The 15,074-nt window shown below is 44.6% G+C and overlaps 1 protein-coding gene across 1 annotated transcript; it reads left to right on the top strand.

The window, feature by feature from the left end:
• The first annotated feature begins 1,358 nt into the window (after positions 1-1,358).
• On the top strand, positions 1,359-1,784 carry Rpl38l1 (ribosomal protein L38 like 1). The gene has a single exon (XM_039108621.2). It carries the CDS (start codon positions 1,437-1,439, stop codon positions 1,647-1,649), a length of 213 nt encoding a protein of 70 aa, XP_038964549.1. The 5' UTR covers positions 1,359-1,436; the 3' UTR covers positions 1,650-1,784.
• The last annotated feature ends 13,290 nt before the right edge of the window (positions 1,785-15,074 follow it).

Genomic DNA, 15,074 nt, shown 5'->3' with positions numbered 1-15,074 from the left:
TGTGGAAACAGAGAGCTATGGAAATAGTTTACGCAATATTCATAAATACTAAAATCTAGCTTGTATAAGAAAACCTATCTAAGAAATGTGTCTTAGCTACATAAGAACACCATGACCATGCAATTCTTATAAAAGAAAGCATTTATTTGGGGATTTGCTTACAATTTCAGACGATTGTTCCATTATCATCATAGCAGAGAGAGTGGAAGAAAGTTGTCATAGGCTCCTGCCACCCCAAAACCACCTCTGCCACACCTTCCCATCATGATGGACCGTATCCCCCAAAGTATGAGCCAGAATCAAGATCCTATGTTGCTTCCTGTCACTTGTTTTATCATAGCAATGAGAAAAGTAATGAATCCATGAGGCTATAGTTGGCAGCATAAGCCCTAATTATCAGAGTGAATTAATTGAACAATTCATTGTTGAAAGAATAAAAGGCACATATACAAATGTGTGCGTGTGCACACATACACAGAGCGAGAGAGAGAGAGAGAGAGAGAGAGAGAGAGAGAGAGAGAGAGAGAGAGAGAGAGAGAGGAGCTCAAACAGACTCAGGCACCAACTCAAGGACTACGCTGGGCAAACATGGATGGTTTAAGCACAAATAAGGCTGAAGGCTGGCCATCACAATGAATGGACCACATCAGAAGTTTGCTTTTAATTCACTTGTCACTTTGGAAGACATCAGAGAGCCAAACTGACAAAGCAAAGGAGTTAAGTCCTCATTTTGCCTTAGTCGGTTTGGGGTAGGCAAGCAGGGCTTCTCCCTGTCAGGGTATTCCTGCTAATGAATGAAGGGAAACACAACAGAATCAAAGGATCGCCACATCCTCCAGCCCCCGGTGAATGAATACATCAGTGTAATAACGACTAATGCCAGCTAATATCATAAAAGGGGAACGAGAAGAGCGGACTCCGGGAGCTTCCCGGTAGCAGTATGCAAAGCAGCCCATCAGATGCTCTTAAAGAGACATCTTAATCAAATCAAGCCTGGGACCAACTGCTCATTTACAGGTAGCAGAGGAAGTGGGAGCATGCTCACTGATACAGAATGAAATCAGCAGGGCACTAACGGTGGGAAACAGGCACCAGCCCGCCCACTTCCCCAACAATCACACACAAAGGAGAGCAGGAGGGAACCTAGGTATGAAAAGACATGTTAGTGACTTGTAGCTCATGGATCGGCATCAGATCGGGTTTCAAATGAATGAGAAAAAAAAAACAAACAAACAGGCAAACAAACAAAAGGGCAAAGCAAACAGGGAATCAGAAAAATGTGGGAACCGGGTATTGATAATATTAATGAATTATTAACCTTTGGAGTGGAATAGTTTTAAAACTGAATTTTAGGCCCGGAAACGGAAGCTTTGTTCTTTTTCCGTTCTGTTCGGTGCTCGCTCCTGTGCTGACACCAGAGCCGAGCGCCCGTCGCCATGCCTCGGAAAATTGAGGAAATCAAGGACTTTCTACTCACAGCCCGGCGGAAGGATGCCAAATCTGTCAAGATCAAGAAAAACAAGGATAATGTAAAGTTCAAGGTCCGCTGTAGCAGGTACCTCTACACCCTGGTTATCACAGACAAGGAGAAGGTGGAGAAGCTGAAGCAGTCCCTGCCCCCAGGTTTGGCAGTGAAGGAGCTGAAATGAACAGGACCTCTGCATGTGACTATTAAAAACCCCGAAAAGTCAAAAAAAAAAACTGAATTTTAGAGATGCAGTCTGAAATATTAAGAATGACATTAAATGGCTTCTTGACCTTTTGACCTTTTGGTCAACAGGAAATGGCCTTATTGGATACGTTTTTTTCAAAATGAAATGGAAGAACAAAGAAACAGGAATTAAAGTATAAATGAGACAAGATTAGCCAGGTTGGATTTAAATATGGGCCTTTTGGAAGTTGTTCAGTCTTAAAGACATGCTCAATTGATTCATAAAATCTTAATGAAAGAAACCGGGGGGGGGGGGGGGGGGGCTGGAGAAATGGCTTAGTCAGTAAAGTGCTTGCTGTGTCAGCATAAGGGTATGAGTTTGATCCCCAGCAACTACGTAAGAAAGTTGGCTGCAGGGGTGTGCACCTATTATCCCAGTGCTGGGCCGTGGGGACAGGGGGATCCTTAGGGCTTGATAATCATCTAATCTAACCAAATCAGTGAGTCCCAGTTCAGTGGGAGACATTGACTCAAAAAGGATGGAAAACAGTTGGGAAAGATAACATTGGCCTCACACCTCTACACACACATACACACACACACACACACACACACAAATGAAGGAAAGAAACATAGAACAGAAACAAAGAAGATAGAGTACATAGTTGGGTATGGTGGCGCATGCCTGTTACTTGGAAGACAGAAGCAGAGGATATGGAGTTCAAGGACACGGACACCTAGCAAGACTTTACCTCAAACAATAGTACATTGCACTTGAAGTAGGCGTGATAACTCACAAACGTAAGTCCAACTCTGAGAAAGCTGAAGGGGGAGATTTAACACTAGCTCAAGGTCAGTTTGGGCTCTGTAGTGTATTCCAGACAAACCTGGGATACAGAGTAAAACTCTGGCTCAAAAAAAGCAACTACACTGAGCAGGGTGTGGTAGGGCACAGCTTGGATCCCAGCACTCACGAGGCAAGTATAGCTCTGTGAGTTCAAGGGCAGCCTGGTCTACATAGGGAGCTCTCTGATCATGCAGGGCTACATAGAGACCCTATCTTAAAACAACCAAAAGAAAAAAACCTAGCAAAAAATAAACTAGATAGATAGATAGATAGATAGATAGATAGATATCCCAATAAATCAGGAATTTGTACAATCGGTATAATAAATGTAAATAAATTGCAATATATATATATATATATACATATATACATATAAGGACTGCTTTCAAGCATATCAAAACTAAGGTTTTTTTCAATCCTTATTTTATCAAAGGGAAACGGATTAAAAATATTTATCATGTAAATGTTTGCCAAAGAAAACTGTTATAGTCACACTAAGCAAGAACAAAACCATTTTTGATGAATGAGACACCAAAATCAGGCCAGCAGCTACTTCAAGGAAGTGGCCAAGGAAGGGAGTGTAAGGGAGAGACATATGCACAGGACTTCACAGTGTCTTTCCCTTTCCTGGGTGGTGGGCACTTGACACTCTTCATAGTCTTTATCTTCTGGTATGGCTTGAATTTTTTAGTTTCACCTTTATCAACTTCTTATTGTGAGATATCACTTATCCACAAGAAATTGTAAACATAGCAAGGAGTGGTCCCCTCCTTGGTGCAGTCCTCCCCAGAGATCCTCTTAAATAAAGATGATGTGTATTAAAAGAAGGACAGCAGTGTTAATCCATGCAAGTGTGAGGTTCTCGATCAATTTGCCAAATGTGTAGATTGCCATGTGTAGTGAGAATTTTGGTTTCTTTTAAAAAAAAAACAGAAATATTATAAAAATATTTTCATTTTAATCCCAGGTGTGGGATATGGGGCTGCTTCAGACTGTCCACAGCAGGTGACTCTGATTTGCCTTGTGCTCTAGCAGGGGTGTGATTTTGCCAGGTGCAGCTTCTGTGGGACTTTTGGGATTCTGGGGACTCTTCAGAGGGTATAAAAATGCTAGGGCCTGGAGAGGGTGTGCATTGTTGTTGGTGGTTGGTGGTTGGTGGTTGGTTAGTGGTGTTTGTCGTCTGTTAAGTAGTTGTGTGCAGAGAAGAAACAAAAAGAAAATCAGGCCAGCAACTCGTCAAAGAAATGGCCAAGGAAGGTCATGTGAAGGACATACACAAGGACGCGAGATATCCTGACAGTGAAGATCAAACTTGTTCCAAAGGACTCGATGCCCCAAATCAGCAGGACGTAGTCTAATGATATTGTCACCCCCTTCCCCCTTGATCCTTTTTGCTCTCCTATCTAGTGTTGGGAGATTAAAAGGGTAGAAGAAGTGAGGCGGAGAAGGGTGGAAGGATAAAAGAACCCACAAAGTAGCAGAACAGCTACAACCATCACTGCCACACACAGAACTGTTCCCCACTCCCAGGGCTTTCCCTGGTGAGACACCCACAGAATGTCACCTGGCCTCCCAGTCCTAGCCCCTAGCAACTATTACTAACCACCCCCGCCCAGTTCTTGTCACCATAAACTCTAATACAAAACTATCATGTAACACATGACCTTTTGAGACCAGTGTTTGTGCCTTGAGGTCACCCAAGTTGTTTCACAGATGAACTGTTCTTTGCTGCTTCTGGGTAGCTGGCTGTAGACTGTGAACTTACTCACTGAGCTACTGTATGTAGAGCATTCTGATCGTTTCTGGCTTGTGACTATTACAAACAAAGCCAATATACGCAATCACTTTTTCTAAGGCGTAATTGTGTTGGATTATATAGGATGCTCATTTTTCAATCTTTTTCTGAGTAGTTCTACCATTTTACTTTCCCAAAAACAAAACGTGAGAGCAAGTTTCCCACATCCTCAGCAGCATTTAGGATGGCAGTTATTGATACTATTTATCTGAATGGACCTCGTGGATGTGTGATGATATTGCTCTCAGTGACATTTCCCTGACCACTAGCTATGCTAAACATTTTTCCACACACTTGCTTATTGTCCACAGCCACCTATGACAAGTATCATTCCCTGTCTCTTGCCTATTTTCTTATTTGTTTATTGTTCTTGTCGAGAGTTCCTAATATAATCTAGAGATGATTTCTATGTCTGAGATATATATGTAGATATATATGATGTATATGTATGTATATATGGCTTGCAGATGTTATTCTCCTCTATATCTTGTCTTCTCTCTCCCTTCACAGGATCTTGTATGGTGCCAAGGGTTTTTTATTTAAATGAACTTTGGTTTATCAGTTTGTAATTCTTTTGTAGATAGTGTTTTTGTGTTGTGTTTGAGGACTCTTCTCGAGGTTCTACATTAAGTCTCGATGTCTCACAGTTTTTAAAATCACTTCATCGTAATGAACTCACTAATTAAATCATCACGGGGCTAGATCATAGAAGCCACCTGTTGACCCAGTCCCCAACTCTATGCCAGTGAAGTGGTCATCCTAAAGCCATGGAGAGTTGAGCACACTCTCACTATCAATTGAATAGATCCTAGTCTATGATGTTACATGTTTATATGTAAACCACTGTAAGTGTAGGTGTAACTAACACTTAGAAAGGACACCAAGAGAGGATGATAGTGGGTGGTAAGGACAGACAGACAACAGGCATGTGAGCCGCCACGAGAAGAGAATCTAAAGCAAATTCTTTTCTATGCTTTAACTATGTCTTGATTTTTTCTTTTTTATGTAAATAAGTCCATAAAAGTTTTTATGATTTTATGGTTTACATTTACATCTGTAATCTATTTTAGCTAATGTACAAAATGGATCTTGTGATATTATGTCAAGGTGTTTGGGGTTGGCAGGATTTCGTTTTATGCCTTGCTCTCTCCATCAAGTTAATTTACACTTAAAAAAATGACAACTTGGTATGTCAATTAGGAAGAAATTAAACTGTTTCAAACAGCAAAGGACAGAGCAATCTATGCATAACTCTCAGGATGTTTGCAGACAAAGCTCTTAGAACCCGTGAGTGAATTCAGCAAAGTCACAGGGTACAACTTCAATGTTCTGAAATCAGTTTTAGAGTTATTTCTAACTACTTGCAGTGAAGACTTGGAAGCCAAAAATAAAATTATGGTGCTACTTATGATCACTTAGGCATAAATCAAACGCATGGCCTTGCCACTATTAGACAAGCACTCTGCCACTGAGCTAACCCCCCAGCCCTTGTTTCTGAGACAAGATTTTGCTATGAAATGCACTGGTCTCAAAGTCACAGTTCTTCTTCTGCCTCTCAAGTGTTGGGAATTTGAGATATGTGCCCCCATGCTAGGCTCAGGCCTATTCTTTAATCAGCATATAATGGACTTCTATGATGAAAACTACAAAGTATTAATGAGATAAATCAAAGATATAATTAAGTTAATAGTGTTCATGAATGGGAAGACTTCTTTAAAAAAGCGTATTCAACCAATTTTTGCAGATTGGAGTGAAAATATCTCTGTACACATACATACATGTGTGTATGTAAGTGTAGGGTTGGACCTCACCTCACTGAAATACCGTTGTGCTTGGGTAGCTATAGAGAGAGACTGGTTAAAAAAATACTCCTCTGCTGCTTTAAGTTCAATTTACATAAAATACAAATTAGAACTTCACAAGAAATGAAGTCTGCAAACCACCATAGATCATGCCTATGCCACTTGGAATTTTCTTCCTTCCCTCCCTCTTACCTGAGACTTAACTCTCCACGAAGCTCCCTCTTGGGACACATGAGGTCATCAGGTAACTTAAGACTATGACATCAGTCTCCTCTTGGTCCCTGCCAAGCTAAAAGAGATCAGTCATCTGATGGGATCCACAACACCCTGTTTGCTGCATCTTACTCAGCCAGGAACACCACTCATTCTACTGTCTTCCAGGGGTTGCTCTCAGCCTCCAAACTCCCACTAGCACACAAGAGTCCTCCTCTCATTCTGAAGCAATCATCAACATTCTCCATGGATACCCTCATGGGTGTCCTCTCCGCCCACAAATATGTCTAGACTTCCATGAATATCAGTAGAGGAAAGTAGATTAAAATGAGCCATGAGTGAACAGGGAGGGCACAGAGCTCAGTGTGGAGCCCCAAGCAGTGAGAGTGAAAGCATCTGGAATGTTTTGACTGTGAAGCCATTCACAAGTCAGTGCCACAAAAGATCTTGTGGAAAAGTCCAGCTCCATTAAACGTCTACGGTTAGCGGTTAGCGATACTGGGGAGCTACTTTGGGTAGCTGATCACCCAAATGTAGTTCACCAGACCTTGCCACTCCTGTTTCAATGAAGAGTTCTTGATGCTGTGTAAATACTCCCACTGAATTCTACTGATCAGATAATTTCCAAGGGAACTTTAAACAGCATGCAGTTCTCTACATAATACAGCCAGAACACTGGATGCTGACTTTAATATCAGTTGCAGATAGGATAAACTGTTAGTAACAAATCCTGAGTGTGGACCACCCCGGTCCCCTCTGAACATGAGGTCAGTACGGACTAACCACATCAGAAGGTAAAAGGTCAAGAAGTCATGGCCTCTGCTCTCTAATGTCTTACAATCTGGTGACAGGAGATAAGAGCTGTTGCATCAGAACAATAGAGGATGTCTTTATTAATAATTGGAAGCCTACCTCCCACTGGTAAACTAGCAGAGAGGGACCAGGTCAAGATTTTAGCTAAATCTTGTAGGATAACTAATGGCCAGATGGATGAGTGGATGGTTGGGTGGATGAGTGAGTAGATGGATGGATGGATGCATGCATGCATGCAAGGATGGATGGATGGATGGATGGATGGATGGATGCATGGATGGATGCATGGATGGATGGATGGATGGATGGATGGATGGATGGATGCATGCATGGATGCATGGATGATAGGTGGGTAGATGGATAGGTGAGTGTATGGATGGATGAGTGGATGGATGGATGGGTAGGTGGGTGGATGGATGGATGATGGGTGGATAGATGGATGGATGGATGGATGGATGGATGGATGGATGGGTAGGTGGGTGGATGGATGGATGATGGGTGGATAGATGGATGGATGGATGGGTGGATGGATGGATGAGTGGATGGACAGATGGATGAGTAGATGGATGGATGGATGAATGGATGGATGGATGGATGGGTGGATGGATGGATGGATGGATGATGGGTGAATAGATGGATGGATGGGTGGGTGAATGGATGGATGGATGGATGAGTGGATGGATGGATGGGTAGGTGGGTGGATGGATGGATGATGGGTGGATAGATGGATGGATGGATGGGTGGATGGATGGATGGATGAGTGGATGGACAGATGGATGAGTAGATGGATGGATGGATGGATGGATGGATGGATGGATGGATGGGTGGATGGATGGATGGGTGGATGGATGGATGGATGGATGAATGGATGGATGGATGGGTGGGTGGATGGATGGATGGATGAATGGATGGATGGATGGGTGGGTGGATGGATGGATGATGGGTGGATAGATGGATGGATGGGTGGGTGAATGGATGGTAGAATAGAAGCTATCTAAAGCAGAAGGATCTCACCAGTCACACAAAGATGGAGTTACTCCTCTTCCTACTGTGCCTCGAGCTTCTGTGATTTGCCCCTCACTGATAGGTAGAAAGCATATGGAAATGATGGCCACTTCACTGACACACTTGGACCTGCACCCCATCCCCCAACCCCCATCTTCCTGGAACTTAGTCATAAATTACTGGTTCCTCAGAGAAGGGTGATTTTGTAAGGGAAATAAAGGGTAAGAGCAGCTCAAGTCATCACTAGGGTAACCTCAAGCTACTTTTTCTCTGTAAACTTCAGCCTCTTTGTGCGACAAACAGATGGATAATGGGACCAAACTCAGAAGATGGGTGTAAAAAAAAAAGATTAAGTAAATAATGTGCACACTGTGCCTGGAAGATAAGGTGTGCTTTACAAGCAATGACTCTTGCTAGTCAATATCCCTGAACATTTATTTATCCACATTATGGACACAGTCACCTCCATCTCACTCCTTCCTGCAACCTTGTGTTTTATCTAGGATCTTTTACCTCTGTCTCTGGAATATTTTTGGTATTCCCTTTCACTTTCAGGTGGCGGTGGTGGCTGCTGTCATTGTTCTGTGTCCCGGGAATGATTGATCCTGGGGCTTCACACATGCTACACAAGTGCCCACCGGCAGGGTGGCCTCCCAGTCAAACCCTCAGCTCTGAAGGGAATCCTCAGTGTAGGAGTCCATATAGATAACGGTTTCCTTTAGCATTTGGAAGATGTCACCACACTGGTGTGGCTTTTCAGCTTGTTCGTGCACTTACATGTGCATACATATAAATACACATACATATAAATACACACATGTATATATACACACATAGATACACAAATCTAAGCTCATCAGGAGCAGAAATCCTTATCTATTATGTTCACTGATCTTTCTCCAGCCCTAGAAAAGTCTCTGGTCCCAGAACAGAACTGTTCGAAACCCTCCCCTCATTGTTCGATCACCCTTGTTTTTGTATAAGTAGTGTCTGTGCCTCCAACCTTTCATCAAGGGGCTCAGAACATACTGATGCTCAACTAGTTTGGGCATTAACATAAGAGACTGCTACAGATCTGGCTCCTACACACAGGGACACCCCTTCACCCTGCATCTTCCCCGCTGGCCTCCTCCCTGAAGAGATGGTCTATTAAGCAGGCAAAGAAACTAAGTCATGGAAACATGAACTTCCATTGGACCCTGGGAAATTGAGATTGAGCAGAACAGAAACTCTGGGTCAGATAAATCTGTAGGAACGCAATAAAAATAAATCTGGAGACACAATAAATCAGAAGCTCAGTGTGGGTCAAATGGTTTCCTGATGCTAAAATGTAAATGTTAACCCAAAATGTCACGCTTCTGTTCTCTGACGCGGCCCATCTCACGTCTAGTATTTCACATTATCTTCCAAACAGCTCTAAGATACAAATCGTCTCCATCTTAGAAGACACAAAACTTAGGGGGGACAAAACAAACAATGCAAACAATCCAAGGCACCTCGCGGCAAAGCCAGACCGGATGCCGTCCGTCAGTCTCGGAACAGTTTCTGACTCAGGATCCCCATGCAGCGGATTCAAGGCCACAGCAGAGATGTGCTGTATCTTCCAAAAATATCACTTCTAGCCCAAAGTTCACAGAAATAAAAACATATTAAAGTACTGTTGTTTTGAGGGTTTGTTGTCTTTGTTTTGTAAAGTGTCACCACCATGTAACTTGGACTGACCTCAAATTTAACATTCTCCTGCCGCAGCACCCCGCCCCGATCACTGGGATTACAGACATGTACCACTGTGGGTAGCTGTAGATGTGAAGTTTTAGAGCACTGGGCAGCGGTGGTGTGCGCATGAGGGTGCTTTGTGGAGCACTCCTGTGTGGAGGCCAGAGGGCAGCTTTCAGGCAGCTGCTCCACCATGGGTACCAGGAATCAGACTCGTGTTCAGTTTGCAGCAAGCACTTTGCCTCCTAAGCCATCTCGCCAGCCCAACTCTAAGTTTTATACAAAATGCAATCCACAGTATTTGTGTGAATTATTAAGATAAAAAACATTGGAGGAGCTGGAGAGATGGCTCAACAATTAAGATCACTTGCTGCTCTTGCAGAAATCCTAGGTTCTGTCCCTAGCACCCATATGGTGGATGACAATCATCTGTAACTCCAGTTCCAGGGAATCCAGTGCCTTCTTCTGGCTGCCACGGGCACTACATGCACATGATAAACAGACATTCATGTAGGTCCAACCTGTATACACACAAAATAAAAATGAGTAAACCTTCTTTAATAAGCTAAAAATTGCCCGAAGATTGATTTCTATACTGAAAGAAGTGAGCTGTGGCACACTTCCACCTGGTAACTAGTACATGACGTTGATCAAAGCCCTTAGTTTCCCCAAGCCTCATTGTTCTTGTCTGTATAAGGGGACAGCAATGCCTTCCTGACAGGCTCACTGTTCTGAAGACTAAATGAAAATACAGAAGAGAAGCCCTAAACACAGCCTGACATAATACAGGGAGAAGTCTGAAAACACTCATTTTTTAAAAATCACCAATCTATTGGAAGATTTTTGAAACATGTGGAAACCAAGTAGCAATCATCTTGTTAAAGTCCCAAAACTCTTAATGTGTCCAATTTAAAGTTTCACTTGAGAAGCAAGAGCTGGAAACAATTTATAGGATTGACACTGAGCAAATGATTAGAGATTAAAGAGCCCCAATTGAAGAAAGTTGAATTTTTTTTAAAATGAATTTTCTGTGAACTAGAAGAGGAAAGGGTTGAAAGAGACTTAAAAAATCTTCACCCACTGGGGAAGTCCTTAGCCCACGGCTGAGTGGGTGAAGTCCTTACCAATTAAGCATGAGGACCTGAGTTCACATCCCAAACCTCCACACGAAAACTGGACACAGTGGCACACACCTATAGCCCTACTACTGATGGAGCAGAAGCAGGAGGACCTGGAGCTGACCTAACCAATCAGGACCTGGAGCTGGCCAACCTAACCAATCAGGACCTGTAACTGGCCGATCTAACCAATCAGATTCAGTGCACTGCTGTCTCAAAAAATAAGACGGAGAGATACAGAGGAAGATAGCTGAAGGTGAGCTCTGTCTTCCCTGTGTGCTTGCACATGTGAGCTCACGTGCACACACACACATGTATACGTAATCCATATATACACCATACACACACACACACACACACACACACACACACACACACACACACACTACATTCATACATATCTTCACAGGAGTTAGGGAAATAAGTCAATGGTAGACTGCTTGCTTAGTATACGCAGAGCCCTGAGTTCAGTCCCCAGTACTGACAAAAAAAAAAGAGAGAAGGGGGGGGGGGGAATAGAGGACTGAGGAATGAAGGAAGGAAGGAAATGTTGCGGTAAAATTATGAAGGGCGCACGATCTGGTTCCCATGAGTTCCCACTCCACTTAGGATCCGCACGCTCTAGCTGTTTCTCTTTTACGACTTTCACACACTGTCCCCTTGGAGGTTCTTACCATGCCTGGGATTCACATTGCATTCCATGGACCCTGCTATCGTGCCCCCACACCGTGCTAACCCCAAGCACTGCTTGGCTTAGCACGGCTTCCAGTCACAGACTCTGCTCATACTCCCAACTACCCAATGAAATCATTACTCAGCAAACGGGAACCCAACAACCAGGTTTATGTGTTAAATGCTCAATGTACAATACATCCACACGGTTAACTTACAACCAATTGATAAAGATACAAACCGCCCACCTAGATAAGAAATAGTTTGCTCATCTAGACATATAAAATCCTGTACACATCCATCCCTTAAGAACAGTCATAACAGTCCTCAGCTCCGAAAAAAAAAAAAAAAGAATAGTCATAACAACCTGTAAATGTGCAGAGAGGAATCTTAACATCCGCCTCCATTTTCTCTCAGCTGTTCCCTCCCTCGCTCCAGTCTCCACCTCCTCTAAAACTTTTCTCTTGCCCATCCTTCCTTCTCATCCAATGACAAGTCTCGTTCTATCTTGTACTTGCCTTTGCCTGTATAAAGACATCAACCTACAAGGAAGGAAGGAAGGAAGGAGGGAGGAAAGAGGGAGGAGAGGGAACAGGAGGAGAGAAGTAAAGGGAAGAGAGGAAGACTCTGCTATCGTCTTCCCACCAGAGGTACAAAGGCACCACATGACCTGAACTGAGAGGGCAAAGAAGAATCAGGAATCCAAAGTCCCTCTTGGCCTTTGGGCTCTCAGAACCACCTATAGAAAAATAGAACCCATTCCCATAAAAAGACATCCTAAAATCTTGAATACAGACTCTTGGGTGGGGACAAGTCGACCTCTAGGCAGAAAGCATAGGCACCCACACCATGAGGGGCTTAGAGTCAAAATGTCCTACAATGTCCCCTCAGCCACCCTGCCTGCTCGGCCATGGTCTTACGTTAAACTGCTCAAGGTTCCCACCTGGAAGATGTGAAGCCATTAACAACTGTCAACAGGTCACCCATTCTGTAAATGTCTGTCACCCAGCAGAAGGCTCAGGAAAGGAGCACAGAACAAATCTGTCTTGAACCCCTGGCCAGAAAAAGGCAGAGATGTTGATTGGCTGAGGTAGCCACCAGGGCCAGGCTGGCAGCCCTGGAGTGATAGATGTAGAAAATGCAAAATGTTTAGGACTGAACCTCTCTCCCTCTCCCTCTCCCTCTCCCTCTCCCTCTCCCTCTCCCTCTCCCTCTCCCTCTCCCTCTCCCTCTCCCTCTCCCTCTCCCTCTCCCTCTCCCTCTCCCTCTCCCTCTCCCTCTCCCTCTCCCTATCCGTCTCCCTATCTGTCTCCCTCTCCCTCCCCCCGACTCTCTCTGTCTCTCTGTGTCTCTCTGACTGTCTCTCTGTCTCTGTCTCTCTTTGTCTCTCTGTCTCTCTGTCATTCTCTCTCTCTGTCACACACACGCACACACACACACACACACACGCACACACACACACACACGCACACGCACACGCACATGCAAACACATACCGGTGCCACAGACTCACATTCAGCTCCTTAAAATAGGAGCAGCTCCTTGAAGGTAAGGCTCTGTCTTGTTCCCATGTTCCCAGAATACCTAGTCCCCCTCCTGACTCACAGTTGGGGACATGCAAAGCACACAAGCTCTCAGACCATACGTGGGGCTGCTCTTACCAACAGCAGAAAACTGGGCTTGTGGCTGGAGCTATGTTCTGAGACCTCTGAAGAGCTACTTCAAGCCTATGAGTTCCAAACCTGAACTCCAGGCTCCTTACTGGGCTGCCAAGGGCTGGTGTTCCCACCAGCTCTCCTACCCGCACCAAGTCCCAGTCATATAGGTTCCCTTTGCTCAGAGTTCCTCATCAAGAATCCAGCCTCCTCCTATTCCTGCCTCCTCCCTCTCACTGATCTGGCCCACTGGTCCCTCTCTCCTCTGCTGGCAGTCTGTGCTACCTCCTGCCTTGTTCTGAGTTGCTCACCCCCATATCTGCCTTGCAATATGCCCAGGCTGCTCCTGGTGCTGTTCCCCTATCATCTGGCTTCATCCTGTTCTAACCCTCTGTCTAGCCCCACATCTGGAGCCACATCTGGTTCTCATCATAACAGTAAAGCCTGACTATTCACGGGGCCTAAAATATGACAGCAATCCACGAGAGGGGGGAGGGTGTCAGCACATGGTAAAAACTCAAAAGGAAATGTGCACGCGGGTTCAGCCAAGGACTGTGTGGATGGATGCTGCTGAGTAAATGTTTTAGCAATGGTGGCACAAGGCAGTAGAAAGATTACGAGTAAAGAGAACAAAACAGCTGACGTCCTCAGCCCAGTGTATTCTGAGGCATAGCGCGGCATGTCTTGGATCTGAGTAAACATGTTAGATCCTTGTCTTCTACAGAGGGGAATCCTGGGAAGACCCTGCTATCACCTTTGGGAACCTGGCAAGACTTGCAAAGCTCAGGACAGGACTAGCTATAATTTCTGGTGGGCAAAGAACAATGCAGTCAAATCCTTACCCCCTTAAGGCTCTGGTTTTGCTTTGTTTTCTTTTCATGTTTTGCAACCTACATTTTTTCTCTTTTCTTTTCTTTTATTGGATATTTTCTTTATTTACATTTCAAATGTTATCCTCTTTCCCAGTTTCCCCTCCAGGAACCCCCTATCCCATCCTCCCTCCTCCTTAAAGCTCCTTAGAAAACTTCTTTAAGCAAATGAGGAGAATTCTAACCTTCATCAGTCATTAGTCCCCCATAACCTTGGACCAAGCCCTCTTGGAACGTCATCCTGCAAGGGCCCCAGGTACTAGATTGGGGAAATAGTCACTGACCTGATGATGTAGTAAGTTTAATTCAATAGTTCCTGCAGTCAAACCTTGGGCGCCCAGAAGTCTACGGGAGGAGTTTGAGGAGGGCACATGATGGGGCTTCTAGGAGCTAGGTAGCTGACCAGGGGCTGGAGCTGGGTATAGACCTTGAGTGAAGTAGGAAGGCCATGAAAAGACACTGGTATGGAAGGCAGTTGTTCTGCTGTTATGTCCTGCTTGGGCCCTTCCTCAAGGCCTGCCTATTGTCACCTTCTGCTCTCAGAAGTAAATTCTAGAGGACCCAGGCAGGTGGCTCCCCTCAGACTCAACTGAGCCTTATCTGTGACCACTGTCTCTAGAGAGGGTCTCAGTGGAACACCAGCAGCCCCATGGGCAGCACTGGGAGCCTCACCATCATTTAGTGTTCTTCAGACTCTACTTCATCCCCTACTTCTGGAACAAATCAGTGCCTTTGCCCAGGCCTGACTGCTGGGATGGCACTGCCACACCAGGCTCTTAGGCAATCCATTGTCGGGCGCACATTCATTAAGACATTCCCCACCTGCCTGGTGAACCACACACACTGCTCAATGAGGTGGCTTCCCTGGCCCATTCCAGGGCTATGCCCAGAAGCATAGGCTGGAGACCGAGATGTGAG

This window comes from Rattus norvegicus, chromosome 4 (assembly GCF_036323735.1).
Source record: "Rattus norvegicus strain BN/NHsdMcwi chromosome 4, GRCr8, whole genome shotgun sequence".
Taxonomy (NCBI): Eukaryota; Metazoa; Chordata; class Mammalia; order Rodentia; family Muridae; genus Rattus; species Rattus norvegicus.
This window is presented reverse-complemented; position numbering and strand designations above follow the sequence as displayed.